Source organism: Neurospora hispaniola (genome assembly GCF_033458365.1).
Source record: "Neurospora hispaniola strain FGSC 10403 chromosome Unknown B0T23scaffold_3, whole genome shotgun sequence".
NCBI lineage: Eukaryota > Fungi > Ascomycota > Sordariomycetes > Sordariales > Sordariaceae > Neurospora > Neurospora hispaniola.
The window spans coordinates 5,148,932-5,176,772 of record NW_026944408.1 but is presented as its reverse complement, the minus strand read 5'-3'; the positions used below and the strand labels follow the sequence as shown (position 1 = coordinate 5,176,772).

Sequence of the window (27,841 nt, the reverse complement as noted above, 5' to 3'; positions counted from 1 at the left end):
GTAAAAACCAAGGACACTAGTAAATATGGCCTCTGCTTGTTCGAGGAACAGAGCTTGAGCCAAGCTAATTATCAACAAGGACAACTCATATCACGAAATCAATCTTTCCGCTACGGTTATTGCTTCATGTTGTTTGCGTCTTCCTTCGGATCTCTCTACCTGCCCGATATCTTCGAGAACGAAACTACCTATTGTTGTGCGCGTAGTTGATTTACATGTCGGCGGTACCCAGACGAGAGGGAGGCACTGAGATCCAATCCGTACCTCTACCTAGTAGGCGACTCCCACCATCACAACCCCATTCTCTGCATTGTCACCAGGGTTTAGGAAGCACTAACACTCTCCATCACAGGAACCCCTAGAACCAAACCAAGCCACTAAAGCAGCACGAAATCTAGAAGAATGTGCAGATACGGCATTCTATACAGGTTCTGCAGCAGCGGCAACCGCTGTTCGGGTGGCCACGGCCTCTTCCAAACTCCTCGCTCTTGTTACACGCAAATACGCCAGATTGCAGTGAAATGCACAAAACCCAACTGTGTTGGACCTGCCCGTGCCATACATGACGAGCGGTTGGATACATTGGAGGTGGTAGGGGATTGTGAGAGTTGCAAAGCCAACCAGCTTTTGGAAAACTACGATTTTCGTGGAAACGCTAAAGAAGATTCCAACATGGCAGAAGAGGACCCTAATGCCACAGAGTAAAAGCTCCGGGAATTTGGGGATATCGTGCGGGTATGTTTCGGAAGTAGATCAGCGTGAAGGGAAGGAGACGGAGGACTGGACAAAGGTGGAAAAATCTGAGTGTTGAGGCTCGGAGGGAATGAAGAAGCGAATGTCAAACATGAAAAGGGGCAGAGCATTACAGCAATTTACCTATGGAAACTCGGAGCAATAAAAGAAGTTTCCGAATAGATCCCTAAGACCTCGGGTGACCTTGACCCAGATGACCAAATATCACCCTAGCAACCTCATCACCGTTATCATTTCCATACGGATCATGCGGTAGCCGAGCAACAGGGACACAGCTCATCAATCCGTCTTGAAACATATAAATGAGTCATCATCACCCGCTTGCAGGTTGGGCAGTCGCTGGTAATGGCATAGCGGTAGACCAGTCTTCTAGTGCGCTTGAACCATCGCCGGTACAGCTGCCCTTGTTCGTTGACCCAGCCATAGCCGGCTGGACAATCGGCGCCTTTTAAGGCAAAAGTGATGTTCCATGTAGGAGTGGCACATGGTGAGTAGTAGCGAGTTCAATCCCCTCAAGCAAGTTGCTGTGGGCAAGGTTGGAATTCCGATGGGGGTTGCCGAAAAAAAAAGAGAATTCCACTTGAAAAAGGTACCTACCTGTTGGGAACTGTGGCCCTGTGCTATTATATGCTCCGTGTTGACATCAAGTTGCGACTCACACATGATGCAAATGTGTTCATTCCTGAACGAACTCGGGTGGTCGATGACCCATTATCCGTTTGTTGACGTGGGAGTCTTCAACGACCATGAATCGAATCATCTCAACGCTTCATGTCAATGTATGCCTGGATGAGGTGCCGGAAGCAGGCCAGAAGGTCGTGATGGGTTTACTTTGATCGCAAGTTTCCATCGTTTCCGTTGATGAAACACAGATATTCAGAGGTCATATACCAGATTTGACCATGAGTAAAATGAAATGTAAAAAGTCGGATGATGTTAGGTTTCCATGTACACCCGGGACCATGGTGTCCATTGCTAGCTTGATGACTTTGGGAATCAGCCCACCTCCATGCCCCATGGGTGGAGAATTGGCTTTTGGGTAGTCGCCCCTTGGGAACACTAACAGCTAGGTTCTGTCCAACAGGGAAGCGTACACTGGGTGCTGTTAGTACTATTAGTGCTGATTGAGTCACCGGCAGAAGCAGGTGTGTTCCACACCGTATTGAGATGTCGAAGATGCAAAAGCGGAAGGAATGAATGTGGAATGAATCAGAATAATCGATAGCGTCAACATCATCGCTTAGCGTAGGCGACAAGCTCACTCCAGTGGCAAACTGGTCAACATCGGTGCAGGGACAGGGGTGAAATGTACTCTGTGCTCGTAGAGGCAAAACAAATTATAAATGCTGAATACTGCAAAGAGCCAAAGACTACTTAAACAGCCATATTATCTGGAACGCAAACATTCAACAACATCTTCAGTTCAATTCCAATCCGTCTTCGAGTCGTCGGCAAGAACTCGATACTCACGGATTACCCTAACCCTGAATCTCGAAAACAGCCCTACAACTGGAAGACACCCCGCATTACGATAAGATAAGGTAAGCTCGCCCCACCAAGAAAATTGCCAGTGGACGGGAAGTGGAAGTTCGCAAGTTCCATGACGATTTCCATTTCGTCTGCCATCCTGTCTCATCACCACCTGCTGATAACTATCGACGGAACTGACGCAAGCAGACTCGGCCGCAAGATGGCGTCCCAACCAGAACTCACGTCGACCACAGCGGCGACCGACAACCAAAATGTCGACCTCAGCAACACCACCGCCCAGCTCGACAACCTTGCGATCGAAGAGGAAGACGACGACGACGACCTCCAAGATGTCTTTGAATCCGACGATGACCTCGACTGCGAAGATGGCGGCGCCGACCTGACCAAGTCGTACAACCGCCAACAACATGGCGCCGGTGCTACCAACTCTCAGCAGTCCCAAGCTCAGGCCCAGCAACAAAAACCCACAGCCAACACGTCGGCCCGCGTCGACGACCAGATCGCCGCCCTCTCCAAGTTCGCCGGAAAGATCCGCATCGACGCCTTCGACAATGCCTCCGGTCCCGCTGAGCGCAGCAAAGACAAGTCCGACCGTGCCACCTCCGAACTCGTCCTCGACCAGCGCACGCGCATGATCCTGCTGCAGATGATCAACCAGGGCTTTGTCTCCGAGATTCACGGCGCCATCAGCACGGGCAAGGAAGCCAACGTCTACGGTGCCATCCTCCACCCCGAGGATGGCTCGGCCCCCATACACAAGGCCATCAAGATCTACAAGACGGCCATTCTGGTGTTCAAGGATCGCGAGAAGTACATTACCGGTGAACACCGCTTCAAGAGCGGCAGCGAAAAGGGAAACAACAGGAAGATGGTCAAGCTCTGGGCCGAAAAGGAATTCAGAAACCTGCGCCGTTTGTACACAGCCGGCATCCCCTGCCCGGAGCCCATCAAGCTTAAGCTGCACGTTCTCGTCATGAGCTTCTTGGGAGATCGCAAGGGCTGGGCCTACCCCCGTCTGCGCGACGCTCCCATCTCGGGCGACGACGCCGACGAGCAATGGCGCGACCTCTACATCCAACTCCTCGGCCTCATGCGCAAGTTGTACCAGGTCTGCCGCCTCGTCCACGCCGATTTGTCGGAATACAACATTCTCTACAACAACAAGAAGCTCTATATCATTGACGTTTCCCAATCCGTCGAGCACGATCATCCCCACTCGCTTGAGTTCCTTCGTATGGATATCAAGAACGTCGGCGATTTCTTCAGGAGGAAGGGTGTTGACACTTTGTCGGACCGCACAATTTTCGATTTCATCGTCAACCCCAAGGGACCGGTCGAGGAACCCGGTATGAAGGAGACGGTCGAACAGCTGTACCAGACGAGGGTGGAGGTGGAGGATACCGAGGAGGCCAGGGCCGAGCAGGAGGTCGACAACGAGGTTTTCAGAAACCAGTACATTCCCAAGACGCTGAACGAGGTTTACGATATCGAGAAGGATGTTGCCAAGGTGAACGAGGGTCAGGGAGAGGATTTGGTATATAAGAACCTATTGGCGGATCAAGTGGTGCACAAGATGGCGGAGGATCAGGAAGAGGAGGAGTCTGAGGAGGAGGAGGAGGAGGGCAGTGGTGACGAAGAGGAGGGTAGTGATGACGAGGATGACGAGAGCCGATTCGAAAAGGGAACACCAAGAGGCAAGAGGTTCATCGACAAGGACGAAAAGAAGCAGCACAAGGCGGCGGTTAAGGAGGCCAAGAGGGAGAAGAGGAAAGAGAAGATACCCAAGGCGATGAAGAAGAAGTTGGTGAACAGCACATCGAGGAGGAAGCACTAAGCTGTGGTCGTCTGCGGATATCCTCTTTTTTTTCTTTTTTCTTGGGGTTCTTTCTCCTGTCTTGTTTGCTTATGGGCTAGGGTATGGTTCTTATGGCGCTAAAGAATAATGGATCATGTCATCTTCCAGCCTGCGTATCCTGCTTTGATGCGTTTGGCGTTTCTCTCTTTCACACCTGACCCCATCCCGTTTAATCTGGGTACACTTGTAGCCATTATCCCTTGCGAGACAGACGGATGCGCAGCAAGAAAGGCAACCGGATGATGAAAGCACTAAAGCCTGCCCAGGAATGTCGTCTCCTCAAACGAGCTTGTAATGGTTTTGCCTCTCAACTAGGGCGAAGCCTCTTGCTTTCGAGTAGAGACCCCTTTCCGGGGGACAGGTCTGAGCCGCTGGCGAGCCACCTAAAGAGTGGTCGAACCGGGCTATGACGACCAAAGAGAGCACTGACGGTTTGCTTGTTGCTTTTGCTCCCATACTGGGTATCTTTCTATTCCATAGAGATTCCAGTGGTCTTTCTTTTACCTTCGAGACGTGCCCAAGACAAAAAAGGTACGTCTACTATCCGTTCCTCATTGCCCTTTCTTCATTTCTCTTTTTGTTCTCCCCTCACGCAAAGTTTCCCGTGGTGATATATCATGAGAGGGCCGGAGTTGCGCTGTGGCGGGAAGGACTCTCCAGGAGCGTCGGCGCTTCTTACCTTCAGTGGATGAAAGTGAAAGGCTCCATTACAAATCTTTTCCTGTTGACGGTCAACCTCAAAGCCATTTTAAGTTTTAGCTTGAATCTGGTAAGCGTTTCTGGAAAGGGCGCATTTTATCGTGGATGCGATCTGGGCCTTGTTGAAGTGGATGGAGTGCTGCAAGTCATCACTGCCCCGGTTGCCTATAAGAAATGATGCAGTTATGATGGACGGGAGTAACCAGATGAAAGGAAAAACGAAAATAACAAAAGGGAAGAAAAAAAAGAAGAAAAAAAGATCAGCCTGCCCATGCTCGGAATCGAACTCGGGATGAGTCAACTCTGGACGAGCACGGGTTAACGCTACAAAAATACCACGCATTTTCTGGACCATGTACACTACCACGTAGACTACTGGGCCGTGTTTGAAGGTCCGATTCTTCGGGCCTATATGGTCTCGGACGGTAGACGGAAGGAGGGTCCTGTCGCTGAGAAAGCCGGGGCCGTACTGGCGCCCTGGGGTCCGAATGGCCCAAGCTCCCGTTTCGGCCTGGCACTGACCCGACAACCGCAGCTCTGGTTTCACCCAGGAGCTGTTTTTGTTTCATCTTTCTTTCAGTGCTCGTATCATCAGCAGGCTTTTCATTATCTTCATGGACACTTCTTTCCTTCCATGAATTATATCCAAGGTAATTTACCATTAGCCCCAACATCAGCATCATCCAGCCCGACCTTCACCATTGGGACACCCGATTCATCCACGTCTCGCTAACAGCGCCAAGCCGCCAACTCGACAAACCCCTGAATCTGGACATTTCAGTCCAACCAACCATGATCACTCTGCAATTCAACATCACCAACATCAACAACACCATACATACCACTTCACTACCATCACCAACCCAATCCACCGCAGCTCAACATCAACCAACCATGGCATTCCCCTCTTCAACATCAGAACTCCCTCCCAAAATGCGCGCCTGGACACTCACCTCCGCCGGCCTCACCCTCTCCCCTTCCCACCCCCTTCCCGGCTCAGCCCCACCCACTGCCTCCTCCGCAACCACCCAGTCCCAACCAACCATCACGGGCAACAACCTCCTCCTCAAAATCACCCATGCGGCACTCAACCCCGTTGACTTGCACATCCTCCGCTTGTTCCCGCACTGGCTTCCCTTCCGTCGAAACCCCACGCCTGGATTCGACTTTTGCGGGCGAGTTATCGGCGCCGGACCTGATGTGGACGCCAACGAGTTCACAGTGAGCGACGTAGTCTGTGGAGCTCTGGGAGCAGGAGATGTCTTTTGGGGTAAAGGTTCGCTGGCCGAATACCTCCTCGTCTCTTCCTCACTGGTAGCCAAAAAGCCAAAGACATGGGGGGGACTCAACGGGAGGAATGAGGTGAGCGGGGAAGAAGCAGTGGGGTTGTTTGGCATCGCGGGACAAACTGCCGTTCTCATGGTCCAGACTACTGGTGTCGCATCAGATGCCGACTGGAAGGGGAAGCGATGCCTGGTTAATGGCGCTAGTGGCGGCGTGGGGAGTATTCTCACGCAGATTCTCAAAGGAAAGGGGGCAGAAGTATGGGGGACTACAGGTTCTGCGGAGGGTGAGGAGCTGGTGACGCAGTGCGGAGGGAAGGTGGTTAATTACAAGGATCATCACCCCGTCACTGCGCACTTGGCCGAGCTGTTTGGGGAGGATAAGTTGGATTTCATCTTTGACTGCGCAGGAAGCCAGGATATGTTTTCTCAATCGCCGGCGTATTTGAAGAAGGAGGGGAAGTTTATCAGTATTGCTGGAGGACCATCGCAGGGTGTTGTTCCCTATGTCAAGAATAAATTGAGGCCCGTGTGGTTGGGTAGGACGCCGAGGGAGTTTGAGTTGTTGTTGTTGATCCCCGGAAAGAAGACTGTCAGGGAGGTGGGGAGGTTGGTGGAGGAGGGGGTTCTTGAAAGGGGCTTGGTGGATGGTGCGGTTTGGGAGATGGAGGAGTTGGTGAAGGCTTATGAAAGGTTGGGCAGTGGAAGGGCGAAGGGAAAGGTTGTTATCAGGGTGGGGAAGTAGGACAAGCCGGGGTCGGTATCGAGGTGCCGCACGACAGTCGACGAGAAATCACAGAAGCAACAATCAAAAAGTTCACAATGAGTTTGGACCAAAGCAGCTCAGGACTATGGTGTGATTTCATTACTGTTATCAAATTAAGATCCGTCAATATCGTCCATATCGTACACCTCATGATTCATTATCCTCCCCATCATGCATTCGCATTTGCCAGGCCCATGTTTCGAACGAGATAACTCCGTGCTTCCCATCGTCGAATGGTTCTTTCGTGAACTCTGAGCTTACTCGAGGCCGTCAAGCTTCTTCTTGGCGTGCTCCTTGGCCTCGTCGGACACATTGGGGTTGTTGAGGGTGGCCTTGTATCCTCCCGCGACGTTTCCGGGATTCTTCTCGCCGTCGTCGGTGGTGGTCTTGCCCGAAGAAGACTCATCGTACGCCTCGCCAGCGTTTTCGAGCACCTTCTTGGAGTGCTCCTTGGCTTCCTCAGACACATCTGTGATATTTCTGGTTAGTCATGGATTGTGGGACTTGGATGGATGTATTATGACAAAAAGGAAATGTCGACTAGGGATGGAAGCTGGAGGCGGAGGCGCTGAGCAGGATACGTACTAGGGTTGTGAAGGGTGGCCTTGTGTCCGCCAAGGACGTTGTTGGGGTTCTTGTTCTCGAAGTCGGACATATTGGCTGATTTTTGTTTATGGTTGGATTGGAAGAGGTTGGTTGTTTGTGGGTGATGTCTTGGGAATGAAGTGTGTTTGCTTGGTTGTCTGGTCTGCTGGAATATTGTGAGGCAGTTGATGGGAGCAAGAGACCTTTATATACCTTTTCTCGCCCCAGTTGGCCATCCCATAACCTTCTACTTTTCCATCCAAGTCATCCTACCTGACAAGTCATGAAACAGCCCGGAGTAATCTCTCCCCGCGTTCCTGCAATCCGATGTTAGGTTGTTTGTTCGCTCCTGGCTATCGATGATGCTGCCAGCACCGTCATGACGTACCTATCCACCGGCACTTTGCATTCTAACCAGCGCAAGACACTCACTCATCCCTTCCTTTTGCACATGGGCAAACGAAATATTGACTCATCATATCAATAAATGATCAATTCCTAACACAGTACGGTGGGAATGATCCCAATGTAGACGCTGAAATAGGTAGTGAGGCTTCCTTCCTAGTTAGGCGTGAATTAGTGTATAGATCGGAATGTGAATCGTGGCAGAAGTGGGACGGGTCGATCCGCGTCCGGTGGAGCCCTCAAAGAACAAACCGAATGCATCGAACACCATCGATCGCCAATACGATCGATGCGATTTCCCCAGGAAATCAGAAACAATCAGAAACAGATTCCCATTTGGGAAAGGATGCACGACGTCACGCAATATATTGGACAGTGCACATGATGCTACTCTTGACAGATGGAAAGAAAAGAAAAAAAGGGAAGAAAGCCGCAAAGGTTCGTTTGGTGATGGTTTGCCGGTGGCTTGCTCCTCGATGATCGGAGATGTAATCGCTTCCGTCATCCATATTTTGAGTCTTTGAGGCTCAGCTCAACAAAATGGGAACGAAATAGCCCGTCCAGTGCCGAGGGAGGAGACATAAAAACACCGACCCACTGATTGTTTAACCACCTCTCATGAACTCACCTCTATACCTAATTTTGTGATAGCCCAATCAAACAACCTACTTTCACCCAGTCATCAAGACCAACCTTACGACCTTCACATACCTCTACACACAATAACCGCCCACAAACCACCAACATGTCCAGCGCCAACTTTTCCAACGAGGCCCCTTCCGGCCAAGTTAACGACCCCTCCTACAAGACCAAGGGCACAGAAGCCGTTCCCGTCATTGACGACAACGCGCCTGTCGAAGATGGGCTTCTTCCAGAGGAGGCGGACAGCGATCGTCAATTGGGTACGTCTTCAGATTCTCTCTCCCTTCTCCCCGTTTCCATGAAGAGCCTTGGTGAATACAAACCATGATAGAGGGACGGACGCTAATGAATCCGTGAAAACAGCCAGGGATGACACTGAAGCCATCGACGAGTCCAACATCATCGAGGAAAAGACGAGACACGCCAAGCCCAAGGGAACGTACCGGGAGCCAAGCGATGAGGAGCTGGGGTTGAATGAGTAGATGACCCGTGGTCTCATGGGGTTTCCCGCAACCTTGGGAGTTGGTAGACAAACGGATGACATGACTTTATGATGGATTGGTTTCCTTTCATTCGGCGTTTCGGGACGGGAATGAGTTTGATTGATGACTTGACTGCAATTGGTCAGGATCAACTTCTGGGACATGGAATGGACCTAGGTACTCGCTGGCTACCAGATCTGACCAAAGTTTTGGATAAACAAAAAACCATGACCTAATTTGAGTCAATAGAGTCGAGGTGTTGCTCTGTGATTCGTACATCTGATCGCGCACACTTGTCCGAGTTCGTTCTTGTCATAACGCGATCCGCGGTGTTCGTTGACACATCAAAAAACCTCCAACGCCATTTCGAGTAAGGACATGACGGCGGTGGACTCCGGCTGGGCGCGTTAATTGAAACTTGAGAAGTTGCCAAGCGGTGATGATGCCAAGCTCAAGTGGAAGTTTGTTTTCATCAACGAAAGCTCACAGAGTCGCAGCGTCCCCCATTCAAGGAGAAGGAAACCTAACTGATGATCTCATACCTTATCGATAAGCCCGCCGCGGTGGAAGGAATCCAATCCCCACTCTTTCTAGGTCCGAACCGTCCCAGGCCCACAGGTGGGTAGGTACCTAAAGTTGGGGTTACCTACCCCGTCGGCCAGCAGCGGTTCCCCAACCCGCCGAGATGGCGGAAAACAACGGCAGATCGACACAAGACAAACACCCGCCTGGAGCTCTTTGAGGGGCTGGCTGGAGAGATGCAGAGCAGTGCAGTGTGCTTCATGTTGTTTCGTTGCTTGCTGTCCGTCTTCAGTTGTTCTGTTCCTGTCTGTGGACCCTTCCATACAGTGAGACGTGAAAGGAGCCGTGTCGACATGTTTTCTGTGAACTGATTCTACAAGTAATAATTTCCACATTCTACAGTAGACTTATGTCACTCTACAAAAGATGTAAGTATCTCCAAATGTCTTGTCTCTTTAACCAACCACCAATCACTCGATACCTATCTTCAGTTATCATTAGGTACCTAGGTAACACCTCCCGTCACTCACCTGCCGTTAGAGGTATGAGTTGCAACTGAATGCTTCACCGTCCAGTCAGCTACTTATGCACGCCGCTCAGCTGTGAACTCTCCTTGCTTTATCTGCCTGCTCTCGTTGGTCAATTCCATTGAACGGCATGTCACGAGACGACCACAATAGGAAAGAGCGAGGGGGGGGGGGGGCTTAAGCCGAACCGAAGTTGCGCAAGACCCCTTGTCTTCTTTCTTGTCACAATAACGAACTTCTCTCTCACGTGCTTTCCCCGATCAAATAAATACCATTTGGGTGCCGTTTTTTACTATTGTCAGGGTGTTACTGTTACAACATCATCACCATCACCAGAAAAGTCCCTCCGGTCTTTCGGAGTTCATCTTCAGTTCAAGTTATCAAACCTACCTTGACCCTTGTCCCATCCCATCTTTGGAAATCCGGGGAAAATCGTGGGGTACACTAGTAGCGCGTGCGGTGTCTCGGTAGACTTGAGCCGAACTCGTCCAAGTCCCCCTCACATACCCCGCTCCTGTCTCAGGATTGAAACCACTGCATTTCATCCCATCACGACTTGCATTGCTTTCCCTTACCTTCAACTAATACCGACTTCGTCTGCTTGGGCCATATTCTCAAGCACCGGCAGAGTTCTTCAACTTACCGTCAATCATCGGCATCTCTAACCGATCGACCTCGACATCATCATCATCATCATCATCATCATCATCATCAACACCATTGGGACTTACCAAGTCAAACAACACCTCAAAGACAACCACTCCCCCATCAACCCTTATCCTCTTCCAGCAATACCAACAACAAACCCGCCGCCTAACCACCACCAAAATGTCCTCCCAACCACCACCCCTCACTCAACCCACCACCTCTTCTTCTTCTTCTTCTTCTTTATCCGACATGTACACCACCTCCTTCGCCTTCTTTGAAGCCCTCTTCGCCGCCGGCGTCTCCCATGTCTTTGTCAACCTGGGCTCCGATCACCCGTCCATCATCGAAGCCATGGTCCGCGGCAAGGCCTCCCCCTCCACCTTTCCGCGCATCATCACCTGCCCCAACGAAATGGTAGCCATGTCCATGGCGGACGGGTACGCACGTTTGACGGGTCAACCACAGGCAATTATCGTGCATGTCGATGTTGGCACGCAGGGGTTGGGTGCTGCTGTTCACAATTCCAGTGCGGGAAGGGCTCCCGTTTTGGTGTTTGCGGGCATCAGTCCGATTACGATCGAGGGAGAGCTGAGAGGGAGTAGGACCGAGTATATCCATTGGATCCAGGACGTTCCGGACCAGAAACAGATTGTGGGGCAGTATTGTCGGTATGCGGCGGAACTGAAGACAGGAGTGAATGTCAAGCAAATGGTGAACAGGGCGTTACAGTTTGCCAAGAGTCAACCGCAGGGGCCGGTGTACTTGTGTGGTAGCAGGGAGGTGATGGAGATGGAGATCCCCAAGTATGAGTTGAACCAGGCACACTGGAAGCCGGTGGAGCTAGGGGGATTGTCTAAGGGGGCGGTGCAGGAAATGGCGGGTGCGTTGGCGGGTGCGAAGAAGCCGCTTGTGGTGACGGGGTATGCGGGGAGGAACCATGCTATCCCGCCGGCACTGGTTGAACTCGCCAACACGGTCAAGGGTTTGAGGGTGTTGGATACGGGTGGTAGTGATATGTGTTTCCCTGCTAATCATCCGGGCTGGTTGGGGTTGAGGTTTGGCAATGATCAGTCTGTGGCGGAGGCGGATGTCATTCTCGTGCTGGACTGTGATGTGCCATGGATCCCGACACAGATGAAGCCCAGCAAAGACGCGAGGGTATTCCATGTTGATGTTGACCCCTTGAAGCAGGTCATGCCCGTGTTCTACCTGGAGGCGGAAGCGAGGTACAGGGCTGATCCGTTGACGGCTGTGGAGCAGCTGACGGAGAAGCTAAAGACTGATGAGGAGTTGAAGAAGCAGTTGCAGAGTGAACAGCGCGAGAAGAGGTGGAAGGAGCTCCAGGCCCAACACAAGCAGAAACTGGAGGAGATTGCCGAAAGAGCAAAGCCCCTGGAGAACGGAGAGTATGGCACTGGTCACCTGTGCAGGAGGTTGAGGGCCCTGTGCCCCGAGGATACCATCTGGGCGATTGAGGCTGTCACCAACACTCTGTTTGTGCACGACAACATCCAGCCTACGCTGCCGGGGTCGTGGATTAACTGCGGTGGGGGTGGTCTCGGCTGGTCTGGCGGTGGTGCCCTTGGTATCAAGCTGGCTACCGAAGTCGAGGCTAAGGTCAAGGGAGGAAAGGGTAAGTTTGTCGTGCAGATTGTGGGCGACGGCACGTTCCTGTTCTCGGTGCCGGGAAGTGTATACTGGATCTCCAAGAGATACGGCATTCCCGTCTTAACCATCGTTTTGAACAACAAGGGTAGGTTATACCTCCGTTTTCTCCGTTCATCGCATCTCGAAACTAACACAAGAGACAGGATGGAACGCCCCTCGCCGGTCTCTGCTTCTGGTCCACCCCGACGGACTCGGGTCCAAGGCTTCCAACGCAGACATCAATATCGAGTTCAGCCCATCGCCTGATTATGCGGGCATCGCCAAGGCGGCTGCGGGTGGTGATTTGTTTGCGGCCAGGGTCGACAACACGGCGGATCTGGATCGGGTGTTGAAGGAGGCCATTGCCGCGGTGGAGGGGGGACAGAGTGCCGTGGTAGACTGCAAGGTGACCATGGGATCTTAGTTTGCATCCACGTGTTCTTTTTGAAGCCGGGGAGTGCCGTTGATGGTGGATTGAATCTGTCTTGCGAGAAGCAATGGCGTCGTCCGTCTCTTGGCAACGGCAATTCGCCGGATTCTCCCTCGAGTTTTGGTCTGATGGCATGTTTGGTGACATAGTCTGGTTGTACCGGTGTTTAGCTCTATGCCATGTTAGCGGGTTTGAGTCGGTGTCGGAATAGTTTGCGAGTAAAGTCGAGACAGCTGTTCAAGTGGCGCCTCTTGTGAATTATAACCCCATGTCGCCAGGTCGATGTGTTGGAAAGGAGGATGCCGTGGGTGCGATCCGAAGGTGACACGATACTACCCCTTTCCATCTCTGCACTCGAGCTGTTCGTCCCGTGTTGTATCGTGATGCTCTCCGGAACATACGATCGAGGGGAGTTCGACCCCCCGTCCGAACACTGCCTTGCTATGACACGTGCTCGTGTCTTTTTGCGGTGATTCCTGCATATATGTATGCTTCATGTCGTGCTTCCTCGTCCAAATAGCTGCGCGTCTGTCGTCAACTGCCCCCGTTCCCTTGATTGGACCACCTCGTGATTGCTGGCGCCATAGCCATCATTGTTGCGCCCTCCATCTTTTCCCGAACTCTCCCAACCACTGACCAAGTGACGGAGCAGGGGTCGGCAATCTTCTTCGCCACCGTCTGCGCTGATCATCGGTACCCCAGAGGTCCCAAGGGGTCTCGAACACGGCGATTCATGCCTCGTGATTTGGTTGCGAGTCAACAAGGTGTGCAACAGGTTGGGGAGGGAGCTGTCCCATTGGCTGTCGCAACGCCGATTCGCTTGTCGACATTGAGAAAGGGAAGAGACAAGGCGGGATGACGGTATATGGTGAGTGTCGATCCTCTTTCGCTGCATCTGTTTTGTCGTCTGGAAGGGGAACAGTGACATCTGAGAAATCATTTGGCAATTGGATAAATTTTGGGTCACTCCGCTGGGCTGAAGAAAAACGAAGAGTTGATGCACGGACCCCTTGATGTTCTGCAGCGGGGCGGGGTCGAGGATAACCTACAAGAACTGAAAGAAGTGACAAGACTGGACAATGACAGCGGCAGTTGGCGCTAACAATTAAACAAGAATCACTACCGTAGGTATCCCGCATCTTCTTCCTCCTCCTCCGTGTCCATCTCTTCAACTGCCCCCTCGCCCGCGCCGCGCTCATCCGACCCGAGACATTCTCCATCCCTAAACGAATCCAACATACCATCTCCTCAGCTGAACACCAAACTGCCACCGTCGCTGGAGATTACCGTGTTTTCTTCTGGTCGACATAAACACCCGACTTTACAAAATCCCAGTCTTCAAGCCGACCGGAAGCGGCGCCGGGATCAACCAAGGCCTTCGACTGGCCCCGCCCCATAACTCGAACGACCTACCTATGTAGTCGCCGCCTCCTCCACTGGAGACATCCAGCTGACGAGACCTGGACACTTGCTGGAGTCCAGCAACTCCGCTGACAAGGAACAGCGGCATCAACGACTCCATCGTGTCCATGCTGCCCTGGCGACGCTAGCAGCCGACGGACGATACCACCTAAAATAGCGGCGATAGCGGCCAAATCAGTAGCGCGCCAAGTTGAAGACTTGCGGCGAAGTACAGGCGAGACCCTGATCTGATCAGCCAGACAAGCGATCGCCCGTCACGTCGTCCTTGAATTCCAAGGAAGTGACCGACACATATAAGGAAACACGAGATCATGAGATTGCGTGTCGCACGTCGTGGCAGGATACACAATTTGTCCTTTTTTCGACACCCGCCGTGGCCGAGCTGAGATACCGTACTTCCTTTTGGAGAGAAGAGCGTTGACCGGGGACATCTACCACACGACCGACGGAAGTCCTGTCTCCGAACTGCTGCGACAGGGAACCGCCTGTTGACTGCACGAGCGCAATTTCCTCGTTCGACCGAGACGACTCCAGTTCTTTTCTCAACACCACGACCGACTGACTACCTACTTACCCACAAACCTCAACCTACGACGACCTGCGAACATCTTCACCTCGACAACGTCACCTTGCGACTATACCCTCTGTCGTCAATACACCTTCGTCGCCACAGATCGACAAATTACTCATTGTTGTGTCACGCGACCAATTCCAGTCCCACCTTTGCCAGTCGCTTTCGTCGCGCGCACCATTCACAAAGCTCGCTCCTTTTTTTGCTACCTTTCGATATCATTGTCCTTTCGACGATACCTAAGTGAACGCAATCGAATCGCATTCCATATATCCAACATGTCACCCAATCCCGAACACGGGGCTCCGGCACCTACCGACCCTCCTCCGGCTGCTGATACTGAACAAAAGTCCGACTCGAGCGCCCCGGCGACGCCTCCCCCGGCACCCGTCCCTTCAGCCGACCCAAAGCTCTTCCGACAAATAACACAATCACATACCGGCGAGTCCGACCAAGATGTTGACGATATCTACAAAGTCTCCCCCTTAGCCGCCCTCAAGCTCCTCAGCGCTGGCATCGAGACCCTCGTTTCCTTCACAGGCGACATCCCGCCCACGCCGCCCCCACGATCCCCAACCATCCCCCATATGCGTGGCATGGACGCCGAAAAACAGAGCATCGTACGGTCTAATTCCGAGAAGAACCTGGCCAGGCTTTTGCAGCAAAAGAGCGCGACCAATTCCCCACGGAGACCCTTCAGCCCGGCGCCACAACGGCACCCGCACCCACCTCCCTCGAGAGAAGGGCACAAACAATCCCAGTCAATAGACGGCGTCCAACTCCGCACTCCCAACCCAACCCCACCGCCCGGTCTCTCGTCCAGCGACGCAAAGTCGGCCCTTGAACCCTACATCATCGTCGGCGAGAACTCCCAACCGCTCAACACCCAACACTCGGCCATAACCCGCAAATTCTACTCGCGATTGCCTCCCCCAATCTCCATTACCGACTACCTCCTGCGCATCCACCAATACTGCCCCATGTCCACGGCCGTCTACCTCGCCGCTTCTCTGTACATTCACCGCCTGGCCATCATTGAGCGCGCCATCGTCGTCACCAAGCGCAATGCGCATCGCCTACTTTTGGCAGGCATACGAGTCGCCATGAAAGCCTTGGAAGATCTGAGCTATCCGCACTCCAAGTTTGCCAAAGTGGGCGGAGTTAGCGAGACGGAGCTGGCGAGGTTAGAGATTAGCTTCTGCTTCCTGGTCGGATTTGAGCTGAGAGTGGACGAGGAGGCGTTGAGAGGCCAGTGGGAGATGCTAAAATCTGGTGTCGAGGCGTGGGAGGGTGTTGAGCATGACCTTTATGGGAAACGAGAGGTGATTACATTGAGGAATCCGCCCCCGGGGAGGGAGGGGATGCAGGCGGAAGCTGCTGCCGAGGCGTGAGAGGGCTGGAGAGGGAGAGTGGAAGGGTTTCTGTTTGGGTTGTGGCATTAAAAAAAATAATCTTGACGTTGTTTTCGGGCGTAATATCAGGAGTGGGAAGTCAAGGCCTGGTGTTCGAAGCGGCATCCTTTGCCAGCACAGGAGGACATCAAACCCCATGTCGTACACGAGCAAGGGCAAAGAGCAAACCGAATGGCTTGCTTGAGCCAGGATAGGTGTTACAACACCTGAACGGTTGACATTTTGCCTTTTATCTTTTTGTTTTCTTTCCTTGCTTGGAAGCATATCTTTAGCATGGTCTTGCGAAGGCCCGGTGGCCAGCTACAAGTCAGCGAATGGGGGCGGTGCCTGACTGACTGCCTGCCTACCTGCCGGCCTTTCCCTGGAGTGATACCCTATCCCTACAAATATGAAGTATCATTTCTTCTTTTCGGTTCCATTTACCTTACATGAACACCACATCTTTGCACCTGCTCATTATACAAGCGATCATGCTTCGCTTCACCTTGATCTAGACCTGGTCCAGGCTGGGTTACTCCAGAGCAACCCAAGGAGGCATGTCATCTTGTCAGATATCGCTCGCTTATCGCCGGCATTTGGCTGTCTGCCGTCTGACCAAAACGACTCCCGACATCACAACCTTTTTGCCAACACAGTCAGGATCAACACCAGGACTTGCAAACTGGCTCGTCAATGCGGTTTTTGCAAATTTCATGACTGTTCCTTTTCTAGCTATCAATGTCCATTACTCCTCTAAGATCCCTTTTCCCCTTTAACATTCAAACCATCACCTCGAATCTCCCTGTTTTCCCCACCATCTACGCTAGAGGTAGCGGTAAGTACCTATTGACCGTTTTGCTCGCCGACATATACGCAAAGTCCAGCGACCGAATTAATTCTCACCCGCAACCATCTTAACATATCTCTCCAACACCCCATTCCTGCCCATCTTATCCATAACCGTCTTGCTCGTAATCGCCTCCGTCTTGTTGGCAAACATGGTGCTATTAGCCATCATGCCCCGCTGACGCAGCACACTCTTCATCGTCTTGTTCTGCACCTGCTCGGCGGCGGCCATCTCAGCGCGCTTCGCCATCTGTTGGATGCCCGAAAGCATGTCGTCGCCGAGCATCTTGATCTTGCGCTTGGATGCGTCGGCGCCGCCCGTCGTGACATTGTCAGCGGCAGTAGCGGTGGCGTTCATGAGATCCTGATACGAAGCCAAAGCGTCATTGAGAGCCTGGAGGGACGCAACCAGGTCCGTGCCATCAGAGGTGGTAGTAGCGGCGGGGTCGACAGCAGAGGTGGAAGAGTTGCTGAAGAGGGTGGTAGTGTTGCCCAGGTACGGGTCTACGAAAATTTGGGGAGTTCCAGTGCTCAAGGGCATAGGCACAACAACAGAGTTAGGGAGTTGTTGCGCGTAGCGAATAGCGGCGTCGATCATCGCCTGCGCTTGTGCGTCACTGACGAAGGCGTCGTCGACGGAAAGAACTTTGTCGTTGTTGTCGGCGTCGGCGTCGGCGTCGAGACGGGTGGTGGTGGTGGCAGTACCGGTCGTCAAGGGGGGGCTCACGCCGGTAAGGCTGGAGATGGCGGCGTCGACGAGGTCATCATCGTCACCGTTGTCTTCTGAAATGGACTGCACGCCTTGGGTCCCAGTGAAGTCGTTTTGCTCCATGGGGAAGGTGGGAGTCACGGCGGGGACGCGGTAGATGTCGTAGGGGTCGGCGGCCGCGAGGGCGTCGGCGGAGGCGGAAGACGTGGTGGTGTCCTCGATGGGCTCTTCGCCAGTGATGCCGGGGAGGACGTCGCTGATGACGGCGTCGGTAGAGGTGGTGTCGTCGGCCTGGCGTTTGTGGGCGGGAGCGGCCATGGAGAGCGAGGCAAAGGTGGCGACAAGGGTGGTGGAGAACTTCATCTTGACGGCTGGGTGGGTTGGGCTTGGCCGGTGAGGGGATGAAAATGAAGATGATGATGAGGCGGTGCTTGAAGGAAGGTAAGGACAGATTCAACGGTGGTATTTATCTTCGTCGTCCAAGAACTAGAGACCAAAGCGCTCATCACAAGTAAATGGCAGCATTGCTAACGACGGTCACAACAAAAACAAATCTCATCACGGACAGCATTCCTTCACTTGAGGATCGACGACAGTGGTTTCGAAGGAACCTGTCTACGGGGAATGGGGCCGAATAATCGGGACCAATTGCGTTATCATCCTATCAAACGCTGGCTTCGAGGAAAGGCCATGACATTTCTTTGCACACGGGAAGAATTGTTTTGGTATTTACTATGGCGGCGGTGATGGACTGTGGAATGTACGGTGGCTGCTGGAAGACATACCGGAGAGAATTGGATGTGCGATACTGGTATGGACTAAGGTGAGCATGTGAGACATCAACAACGATGTTCAGCTTATTCACGCTCTTGAGTGAAATGGAAATTTGGGAAGTCATGCAGTTGGCGAAATTGTGAATCGAGGCTTATTCTGGCATGACCTCTACACCGAACAGATCGCGAACGGATGGCGTGCCCAGGTTCATGAATCCAGCTCCGTACCGGAGTCAGGTAATTTGAAGAGCAGGGTTTTTGCACCAGATCTTGTTAAGCAGCATGGACCTGTTCAAACTGCCGCTTCCGAGGTACGACGTAGTTCATGATTCATTCCCAGAATATCTCCTCCGAGGTTTCGGAACAAATAGAGCTGTGCTACGGGTCTGAGGTATCGTGTTATCTTCAACAGACTGTTTTTAGCTCCCAAACACGCACATATTACCCCGTTTACCTGCGGGTATGTGATGTCAACATTGCTTCTTGAGATGGAGGTCTTCCCGGTGATAGGTTCGGCTGAGTGATGGGGCAGGTATGGCCGACGGGACCGTTGGTTTGTGGCATCTCAAGGTCGATTTCAAGTTAGACAGAGGTGCTTGCTCCTGCTGCGACTGTATCCCAGCAGCCTCTTGTGAAGAAAGGATAAAGGCAAGAACATCTGGTGATGGACGTGATAACAGACGATATCTGATATCAACCGCCAGATTTGGACAACTGTGGAAGTACTGTGTCTGTCGTCAGTACCTGTATTCCCCGTCCTTCAGGAGATTTCTTCCACCCTGAGAACCCATAGCAGGGAACCTCTACTTCGCCTACTCCCAGTGACTTGATCTAGAGCCGGTCTACCTATCTCAAATTCTTCACTAGTCAGTTACGATGTCGACTCTTGCTTCCTTCTTTTTGCTCCTTGTCCTCAGCCTGGCCACGACCTGCTCCGCCATGCCTGGTGCCTCTAACTCGACCGGCTTGAACAACTACACCATGTCCCTTGGGCAACTCTCAGCGCAACAAGCTCTCTGCAGTTGTGACGACACTCCATGCCCAGAGAAGAACACCGTCTGCATGAACGGGTATGCTCCTCCCTCACCCTGTCCTTCAGTCCATCCCAATAACTGACAGCCTACCTATCCCAAACAGAGCTTGCACCTGCATCCACCACGAAGGCTGCCGCGCCAACTCTGACCGCCATTGCCCAAAACAAACGAGTTGACTGCAGAAAAGTGTTGACGCACTGCCCGTATGCCACGACGCCCTATTGCTCGCTGGACGATGAGGTAAAGTTTCCGGATGGCCAGTGTATTTGCCAACCGACGATGTGCGATTGCTCGAGGGTGTCGTGTCCTGACGATGGGTATTTGCAGTGTAAGGAGCCCGGGAAATGTAAATGTTGGACTTGAGGAGGGACTGTCGTGTTCTGGTGCAGTTACTACACTATCAAATCTGGGCGTGGCTTTCATCGAGATCAGATAAGGTCGCATCTTAGTGGGATGGAGGGGCAGCCCGCACTGGCCACCTGTTGCTATGTCTTTCCATCCGTTCGCTCAGTTTGATTTTCCCTTCTTCCAAATACAACAACAATGTGAATCAACCCGTCTTTCGCATTCCACCAAACCAGGCCTTCGCGTGCTTTGCATCGCGCCCTCCAGTTGTCGCTGGAATTTCACACAATGTCCATCCGTGTAGTACTCGATCTACCGGTATGCGGACGCAGGCGAGCTTCCCGTCGCTCTCGGCGGAGGGCTGAGTTGATTCGCTAACAGGATCGCAGCAAATTCACCAACAATCACGTTAATGTCGCATCGGTCTTTATTGCTCGACAAGTCCATCTCTTCCCCGATGCCCGCCCAACGCCAAGCGACCGGTCAACGAGCCCAAAGACAGCGTCTGGAGTGGGTGTAGCGCTCGTTTGCGCCATTGGCCGACGACAGCAGCAACATCACGCAGCACGTATCGAAGCAGATCAAGACTGAAAATACCAGGCTGCGGCACGTCATCAAGAGGGATCCTGGGTGCTTGGTTCGTTCGCCAGTCACTGTGTAGGCCGAAATATGCTGTGATGACGGCTACACAGCTGGAGCAGCAGAGAGGTCACCGAAGATCCCTCGCTGGACGGTGAAGTGCAAACTCAGCACCTCGGGGAGGCCTACCTACCAACACATCATTCTCTCAGAGCCTCGGACCACCAGAGCCAGCCGGTCTCTTCTACCTACCAAGTTACCTACAAGTACCAACTTCCCGTCCCGCCACGTCTTGACACCAAGAGGGTCCTACACCATATCCCGCTTTAGCAGTCCCGCCTGTCCCGCCCTTCGGCACCTGGGCACACAGCTGGGCTAACACTAGTTTCTACCACTCCGGACGCTTCCCGCCCGGGTCCTGACTGCCAGGTTCGGTAGCAAAGGGTCTACACCCTCAACCTGGTTGCTCCAGTCATATGGCACTGGCCACATGATCCCATGCGGGACATCTTGTCTCACCTTGATAGAGTTAGCGGGTCATGATGTGTGGTTGGTCAACATCATGCGGCGCGGTGCCGGTATCACTGAGTAGCAAGATGATAGGAGTGTTAAAAGACCTCAGTCCCAGCCTTCCAGTTTGTCTCAGGGCCGGCAGCTTTACAATGGTGGACGTGGGAATCGGTAGAGCAGGTTGAAACCCGCTGGGTCGGTTGATATAGTCCGGCCTGTCTCACTTTTCGGACTGAGACCCGACAACACGCCCAAGTTTCAGAGAGACGAGCCTCAAGAATACCCTCAAAAAGACCACCAGGAAGCATGGAGATCCTCGCCATCCTCAAATACGGCAAAAGAAATTTGCTTCCTCGCCTCACCCAATCTTTCTCCCGATCAGTACACACAGCGACAGCCACTCTGTCCCTCGTCACCAAGCACAATACCAACAACCAAATCTCAGCCTTCGACACCGCTCCCACTACCATAACCCCTCAAAATCACCAGCTTCTCCCCCGCGACAGCGCCCCTCTCTCCTCCACCGCCCTCCTCGGCGCAGTCCTTGGATCTATCTGCGGCTTCATCTTCTTCGTCATCTGCTGCTTCTTTTACATCCGATTCCGCGCCTGGAGTGATACTACGATGACGGCTAGTAGTAGGCGAAACCGATGGAGAAGGGCTCACTATTACCACGATTCATCGTCGTCGAGCAGCACGAGTGATGGTTCGACGAGTGCGAGCTCTAGGACGTTACCGAGGGATGTTGAGATGGGAGAGGCGTGGTGGCCTGGGGCTGGAGTAGCAGGAGGTGCTCAGAGAGGGTATGGCTATGGGCAGAGTAATATGTATGGGCGGGCTCAGACACAAGCACAGATGGGCTATGGGGTAGGCTTCGAAGGAGGAGCCACAGGAGGGAATGTACCTCTAGGCTTCGGAAATGTTGCGACGGCGTACGGACCGGGAGTGGCGCAGGCGCCGAGGGTGCCACCTGTTGCTACGACGAAGTGGTCTCCTCATGTTTTCAGGCAGGGGAACATGTGAGAAGAAGGACAAAAAGAAAAGAAAAAAGGCAGGGCTGGATTGGTGATTTTCTCGATGGACGCGGATGGTTCATCCAGATCAAACACCATGTTTTTGTCCTTGCTGGGCAACCCAGCTCACACGTCGTTGACGTTTGAAGGTGTGTTGTTTGCCCTTACAACAGCGATTTTCAAACAAGAGCTGACCATTGGATACCGGCTACCGGGAGCAAGATATCGATCTACATACCAAAAGTGGATGCTTTTGTTGCTTCTGCGTCTTCAAGTTTTTGCACGTGCGCTCTTAAACTTCATGACCCGACTGCACGAGAAAAGGGGCCATTGTGGAACTTTTGCTATTCCCGAGTTCTCGTCACTTTCCTTCTGCTCAGTAGCAGGCAATTTATGCGCTGTAGCCTTCTACACGATCACTAACTTGTATCGTCGTCCCGAAGTTCCACCATCAAAGGATGGCGGATAAGCATGAAAGTTCTGGGTTTGATTCCTGGATCACGATTACCACGAGGGAAACTTGACCACCAACCCTCGGCCTTCGCGAACCCCATAACCGCCCGGTATTCGTCTCGGGTTGTTGATCCCCCACTCATCCAATGCCCGCATACAGTAGTGTAGTGCATGATGACATTGTGGATCAGTTTTTCTTTTTCCTCTCCCGCCGCACTGGCGCCTCGGCGAGACGGGATCTAACAGATGAAGAAAAAGAAAAGAAGAAAGTTTCGTGGGCTGTCTAACTGCAGGGTTGGTTGGGGAACAAGAACAGAGAAAAAGGCTATGGTAAAGTGAACACTACCATGCCCCCTGAGTCCTTGTTCTCAGCTCGTCGCAGCCAGTCAGTCGCAAATCCCATACCCAATCGGGTCTCGCGCTCCCGAACCGGGTCCAGTTCCATTGGATCTGTAGGAGATACGCTTTTCCTCATCGGGGGATAGCGGGTGGAAGCTGTGTAGATCTCTCGAGAGAGGGGCACCTCGGGGGCGAAGTATTGGTGAGAGGTACGAGATCTTGAGGGTTAGTATCATGAATTTCATGAATCTCGAGGTGAAAGATGAGTATCTCTCAAGTCAGCGGCCTCCTGTACGACTTCGGGTAAGGTAACTTGGGTAGCTCCCGTCTGACAACCGGTCTTTTTCTGTCGTTGTTAACCATATCTGTCCTCCACTCACAGTTTACTCCGCTTATCCCACGATGTTTTGTGATTGGATCAACACGCCAGAAGCCCGAAAGGACTGGCCTCAGGGTTGTTCAGATACCTACCTGGGTGACCCCGGTGGCGGACCATTGTTCGACGCTGCCGACCACCGCTAAGATCCCAAGGGTTCACGACAGCTGGGACAGGCTTGGTTTCCCTCCCGTCCTCCGTTCTTTTTCCCATCCATACCTAGCTGCGCAAGTTTCAGTTCCCCAGTTCGCGGAGTTTGTTCCTGGCATTAGCTCAAAGTGCAATTCCCTCGGTCTATCTGCGCATCATCCACCATCAGCAGCCGTTTTCCAAGGTTGCGCGCGGCGCCTGAGTGGGCATTCATAATATGACCTGAGCAGAGTGCGCCTTCACCAGTCAGTTGTGTGTCTGCTGGGTCGGGTCTCCAGCTCTATCAAGAAAACACGCAGACAGACAGACACAACCACAAACCCGCGATGGAGTGGTTGTCCGAGTTCCACACCCACTTGTGGAAAAGGGCAGCGGAAGAATTGAACAAAAATATCAAATTCATAGTAGGTCCTGTTGTCTTTCTTTCTTTCTTTCTGTCGTCGTCTGTCTTTCCCGCACGTTCATCCCGCTTGCGCTCTCGGCTCTCGATCCGTCCCTCCGCTTCCGCTTCTTGTGATGTTTCCCTTTCCCACCCACGCGTTCATCTCGTCTCATCTTCACCTTGAACAACAGGCCGTTCCCAGTCAATAAGCATCACTAATGCAAACACCTCTTCTCATCACTACAACAGAACGAAAGCGATGACCCCAGAATTGGCTCTGGCCGCGATGGTTCATCCGGCGGCACCCTCTCCCATTCCTCCGACGACAACAAGGACCCAGCGTCATTGAGCGCCCTCGGCAGCACCTTTGTGCCCGTCCTCGTCTATGCGGCCATTTGTCTGCTCATCTTCTTCACGTTTCGGCGGATTAGTACAAGGACGTATGCGCCTAGAACTATTGCACAGTTGCGCGAACCAGAGTATGTCTCCCCATCAAACGTCAGTTGTGCCGAACATGTGCAACAACCCGTGCGACTCTGCAGATTGCAAAATGGTTGCACTGTACACCTGGAACTAGTAGTGGTGTTAGGGGCTAACGACGTCTTGTGTGATGCAGGCATCCAGCTCAGACGCTGCCAAATGGGTGGATCGACTGGGTTAAGCCATTTTGGAAGATTGACGACGATTATATCCTAAACAATTGCTCGTTGGATGGGTACTTGTTCCTTAGGTTTCTAAAGATCTTGTCGGTCATTTGCTTTGCCGGCTTGGCTATCTCGTGGCCGATCTTGCTGCCGATCAATGCGACCGGAGGGAATTTGCAGAGGCAGTTGGATAAGTTGACGATGGGCAATATCAAGCTGCCGAGCAAGTACTATGCACATGTGGTGGTCGCTTGGTTGTTTTTTGGTTAGTTGCTGTGGCCGTCCCTCTCTCGCTACCATGTGCTGTTGGGCTGTTGGCTTATGATTGTTCACAGGTTTTGTGCTATTTATGGTCTGCCGAGAATGCATCTATTACATCAACTTGCGCCAGGCATACCTGCTCTCGCCAAACATGAGCAACCGATTATCAGCTAGGACGGTGCTATTTACGTGCATCCCAAAGCCGTATCTGGACGAGGCGAAGCTACGAAAGCTGTTTGGCGACTCAGTGAAGAACATTTGGATCCCCAAGAACACCAACTACCTCCGCAGCCTAGTGGAGGACAGAGACGACGTGGCAGAACGGTTGGAAAAGGCGGAAATCGAACTCATCAAAAAGGCAAACACGGTTAGGATGAAAAACATCAGGGAAGGAAAGGGCGCGCCACCATTCGCAGGCGAACCTGCTACCGACGACCCCCAATCTTCAAAGACATCATCCTTCTCCTTGCACGAATCGCACGAATCGCACGAATCGACCCAAGATGGCGACCTAGAGAAAGGGACCAAACCCAATCCAGTCCGAATCCGCGAAAGACGAACCGAAGCGCCTCCCATCCCTGCTGACGAAAACGAAACCCCAGCCCTACCCGGTGAAGACCCCGGCGCCCCCAAAAAGTCCCAAGCCGATGACCTCGGTCCCGAGTACCAACATCCTTATGGCTACCCTGCTTCCCTCCCGGACGTCCGCGGCTCCGTAGCTGCCCTTTTTGTCCGCGCCAACGACCGCCCGCACCACCGACCTCTGCACAACTTCGGCCGGCGTGTTGACACCATCCGCTGGACACGAGCCCGTTTGAAGGTCCTCAACCGCGACATTTGGAAACTCCGCCGCAAGTTCCGCGCAGGAGACGGCCAACCTCTTTCCTCCGCCTTCGTCGAATTTGACTCCCAAGCCTCTGCCGAAGCCGCCTACCAGATTTTATCCCACCATCAACCGATGCACATGTCGCCGCGTTACATCGGCGTCCGACCCGAACAAGTCATCTGGTCTTCGCTCAGGATCCGCTGGTGGGAGCAAATCATGCGGCAGTTCCTTATGCTCGCCCTCGTCGTGGTCGCCATCATCTTCTGGTCCATCCCCTCCGCCGCCGTCGGTATCATCAGCAACATTGACTTTTTGTCTGCAAAAGTCCCCTTTCTGTTTTGGATCCCCTTGCTGCCCAAGGTCATTCTGGGCGTAATCAAGGGCTTGTTGCCCGCTGTGGCGCTGAGTATGTTAATGGCTATTGTCCCCGCCGGACTGAGAGTCTGCGCCAGGGTTGCCGGGTGTCCGTCCCACGCGCTGGTCGAACTGTATTGCCAGAGCGCGTACTTTGCTTTTCAGGTAATCCAAGTGTTTCTTGTAACGACCATTACGAGCGCGGCGTCGGCGGCAATCATAGATGTCATTAAGCAGCCATTGTCGGCGCCGGATTTGTTGGCGCAGAACTTGCCCAAGGCGAGCAACTTTTACTTGTCGTATATCTTGGTGCAGTGTCTGGGTGCGGGCGCAGGCAAATTGGCGAATATGAGTGATCTTCTGCGGCATTATGTGGCGACCAGTTTCATGGTTGATCCGAGGAAGGCATATCACAGGTGGAGGAAATTGACGCCAATTCATTGGGGGGCGGTGTATCCGCGGTTCACCAACATGGGGGTTATTGCCCTGGCGTATTCGTGCATCAGCCCGTTGATCCTGGTGTTTGCTGGGTTTGGGATGTTGTTCGTCAGCCTGGTTTACCGGTATAATCTCATATACATCCATGACGACTCGGAGCTGGACACGAAAGGACTGCTTTACCCCCGCGCGCTTCTCCATCTCATGGTCGGACTCTACATCGCCGAGATCTGCCTTATCGGCCTGTTTGCGCTCAAGAAAGCCTTTGGTCCTATGCTCCTCATGATCCTCTTCTTCGGCTTCTGCGCCATCACGCATTACTCCCTCAGCTCAGCTCTCTCTCCTCTCCTCGCCAGCTTACCTCAGACCCTCGCCCTAGAAAAACAGCACGGCCAAATCGCCGAAGACGGCGACGGCGACGGCGACGGCGACGACCACATCAACCCAGTATCCCAATCCACCTCCTCCGACCCTACATCTGCGCAGGGCGGCGGCGGTCTAGCAGCCGACTACTACAACGACACCTCCATGTCAACCCCAGGGGCAGACATCCCCGCCGAAGTCATCGGCGGTTCCGCAGCCGACTACTACGCCTCTAATTCCTTCGACTACTCTGACCCCTCCACCGACGACCCCGAGCCTCCTGGTCTCTACGACGACGACTTCGACTCCGACGGTCCCCAAAGCCAGCGCCTGCGCGGTCTAGAAGGGTCGTCCTCTATCCGCCACTCTCTCACCCAATTCGCCAAAACAACTTTAAGATCCCAACTATCGAACCTCAAAGCCTCCGCCAACGGCACGGGGCCTCCAGGCCGGCTATCACCATTTACCCGCTTCCTGTATCGCATCCACCGCTTCCTCACTCCCGACCCCACAATCCAAAACCCGAACTTGATTCAACGATGGCTCCACCCTTCAGTCTATGCCGATTTCCGGACACTTGCAAAGAAAGTGGGGAAGGGACCTGGTCCAGATGGATGGGAGTTGCCGAAGGGGTACGAGAATAGGAGGGGGTATTACCCGCCTGAGATGTGGAAGCCGGCGCCGCGGTTGTGGATACCTCGCGACAATGGGAGGGTGAGTAGGCAGGAGGTAAGGCATAATAGGGATGCGGGGGTTTGGTGTACGGATGTGGGGTGTTGGTTGGATGATGGGGTTGGGGAGGCGCCGTGGGAGGATGGCAAGGACAAGAGGGGAAGTGGTGAGGATTCTGAGAAGGGAGTGGAAGGCGAGAATGTGAAGGGGGCGGAGGCAGAGCCGGAGTCGAAAGAGGGAAAGGCGATGGATTTGGAGGATAGGAAGAAAGTCAACAAAAAGGGGATATGGAAGGGGGTAGGAAAGGAGGCAAAGAAGGCCACGGGGAGAGTCAAGCCGGGGCGGGTGAGGGTAAGGTTTAATGTGGAGGAGGGCCCGATGGGCGAAGAGAGGTGGTTGTTCTGATCATTTGATGACATGGAATACCACTATGCGATTAATGACTTGCAGTGATGGGAAGGCGGTTTGATCTCTTGGATAGCTCTACTACATATACCAGCTCTTCATACCTCATGAGCTTGGTAAAGGGCGTTATACTGTTAGCGATGAGTACATAGGGATGTTAATCCGTAAATAATGTGAACTTTTTCCTATGATCAATACCTATGAAAGCATTGGGTCCGGAAATGATACATTATCCCGCCAGTTTACGAGA

General features: G+C 53.0%; 9 protein-coding genes across 9 annotated transcripts; 7 read left to right on the top strand and 2 right to left on the bottom strand.

The window, feature by feature from the left end:
- Nucleotides 1-2,443: 2,443 nt before the first annotated feature.
- On the top strand, nucleotides 2,444-4,078 carry B0T23DRAFT_395417 (putative extragenic suppressor of the bimD6 mutation; the record flags this gene model as incomplete). The annotated part of the gene is made up of 1 exon (XM_062838188.1): nucleotides 2,444-4,078. One exon carries the CDS (start codon nucleotides 2,444-2,446, stop codon nucleotides 4,076-4,078), a length of 1,635 nt encoding a protein of 544 aa, XP_062694844.1.
- A 1,653-nt stretch (nucleotides 4,079-5,731) lies between these two features.
- On the top strand, nucleotides 5,732-6,826 carry B0T23DRAFT_313041 (uncharacterized protein; the record flags this gene model as incomplete). The annotated part of the gene is made up of 1 exon (XM_062834722.1): nucleotides 5,732-6,826. The coding sequence occupies one exon, from the start codon at nucleotides 5,732-5,734 to the stop codon at nucleotides 6,824-6,826; it is 1,095 nt and encodes a 364-aa protein (XP_062694843.1).
- A 96-nt stretch (nucleotides 6,827-6,922) lies between these two features.
- B0T23DRAFT_378791 (conidiation protein 6) lies at nucleotides 6,923-7,994 on the bottom strand. Its single transcript, XM_062837113.1, has 3 exons — nucleotides 7,821-7,994; nucleotides 7,433-7,749; nucleotides 6,923-7,316 (listed from the first exon to the last, which is right to left on the bottom strand). The coding sequence occupies exons 2-3, from the start codon at nucleotides 7,500-7,502 to the stop codon at nucleotides 7,105-7,107; spliced, it is 282 nt and encodes a 93-aa protein (XP_062694842.1). The 5' UTR covers nucleotides 7,503-7,749; nucleotides 7,821-7,994; the 3' UTR covers nucleotides 6,923-7,104.
- A 201-nt stretch (nucleotides 7,995-8,195) lies between these two features.
- B0T23DRAFT_337073 (uncharacterized protein) lies at nucleotides 8,196-9,428 on the top strand. The gene is made up of 2 exons (XM_062835817.1): nucleotides 8,196-8,739; nucleotides 8,843-9,428. The coding sequence occupies exons 1-2, from the start codon at nucleotides 8,583-8,585 to the stop codon at nucleotides 8,959-8,961; spliced, it is 276 nt and encodes a 91-aa protein (XP_062694841.1). The 5' UTR covers nucleotides 8,196-8,582; the 3' UTR covers nucleotides 8,962-9,428.
- A 1,410-nt stretch (nucleotides 9,429-10,838) lies between these two features.
- On the top strand, nucleotides 10,839-14,046 carry B0T23DRAFT_428300 (thiamine diphosphate-binding fold protein; the record flags this gene model as incomplete). Its single annotated transcript, XM_062840127.1, has 3 exons — nucleotides 10,839-12,411; nucleotides 12,470-12,699; nucleotides 13,864-14,046. 3 exons carry the CDS (start codon nucleotides 10,839-10,841, stop codon nucleotides 14,044-14,046), a joined length of 1,986 nt encoding a protein of 661 aa, XP_062694840.1.
- A 692-nt stretch (nucleotides 14,047-14,738) lies between these two features.
- B0T23DRAFT_131618 (cyclin-domain-containing protein) lies at nucleotides 14,739-16,324 on the top strand. The gene has a single exon (XM_062832199.1). The coding sequence runs from the start codon at nucleotides 15,007-15,009 to the stop codon at nucleotides 16,117-16,119; it is 1,113 nt and encodes a 370-aa protein (XP_062694839.1). The 5' UTR covers nucleotides 14,739-15,006; the 3' UTR covers nucleotides 16,120-16,324.
- A 687-nt stretch (nucleotides 16,325-17,011) lies between these two features.
- B0T23DRAFT_428298 (uncharacterized protein) lies at nucleotides 17,012-18,037 on the bottom strand (the record flags this gene model as incomplete). Its single annotated transcript, XM_062840126.1, has 1 exon — nucleotides 17,012-18,037. The coding sequence occupies one exon, from the start codon at nucleotides 18,035-18,037 to the stop codon at nucleotides 17,012-17,014; it is 1,026 nt and encodes a 341-aa protein (XP_062694838.1).
- A 3,184-nt stretch (nucleotides 18,038-21,221) lies between these two features.
- On the top strand, nucleotides 21,222-22,224 carry B0T23DRAFT_313222 (uncharacterized protein; the record flags this gene model as incomplete). Its single annotated transcript, XM_062834734.1, has 2 exons — nucleotides 21,222-21,914; nucleotides 22,204-22,224. The coding sequence occupies 2 exons, from the start codon at nucleotides 21,222-21,224 to the stop codon at nucleotides 22,222-22,224; spliced, it is 714 nt and encodes a 237-aa protein (XP_062694837.1).
- Nucleotides 22,225-23,572: 1,348 nt separating this feature from the next.
- On the top strand, nucleotides 23,573-27,788 carry B0T23DRAFT_441291 (uncharacterized protein; the record flags this gene model as incomplete). Its single annotated transcript, XM_062840765.1, has 4 exons — nucleotides 23,573-23,662; nucleotides 23,878-24,107; nucleotides 24,245-24,537; nucleotides 24,608-27,788. 4 exons carry the CDS (start codon nucleotides 23,573-23,575, stop codon nucleotides 27,589-27,591), a joined length of 3,597 nt encoding a protein of 1,198 aa, XP_062694836.1. The 3' UTR covers nucleotides 27,592-27,788.
- Between the last annotated feature and the right edge of the window lie 53 nt (nucleotides 27,789-27,841).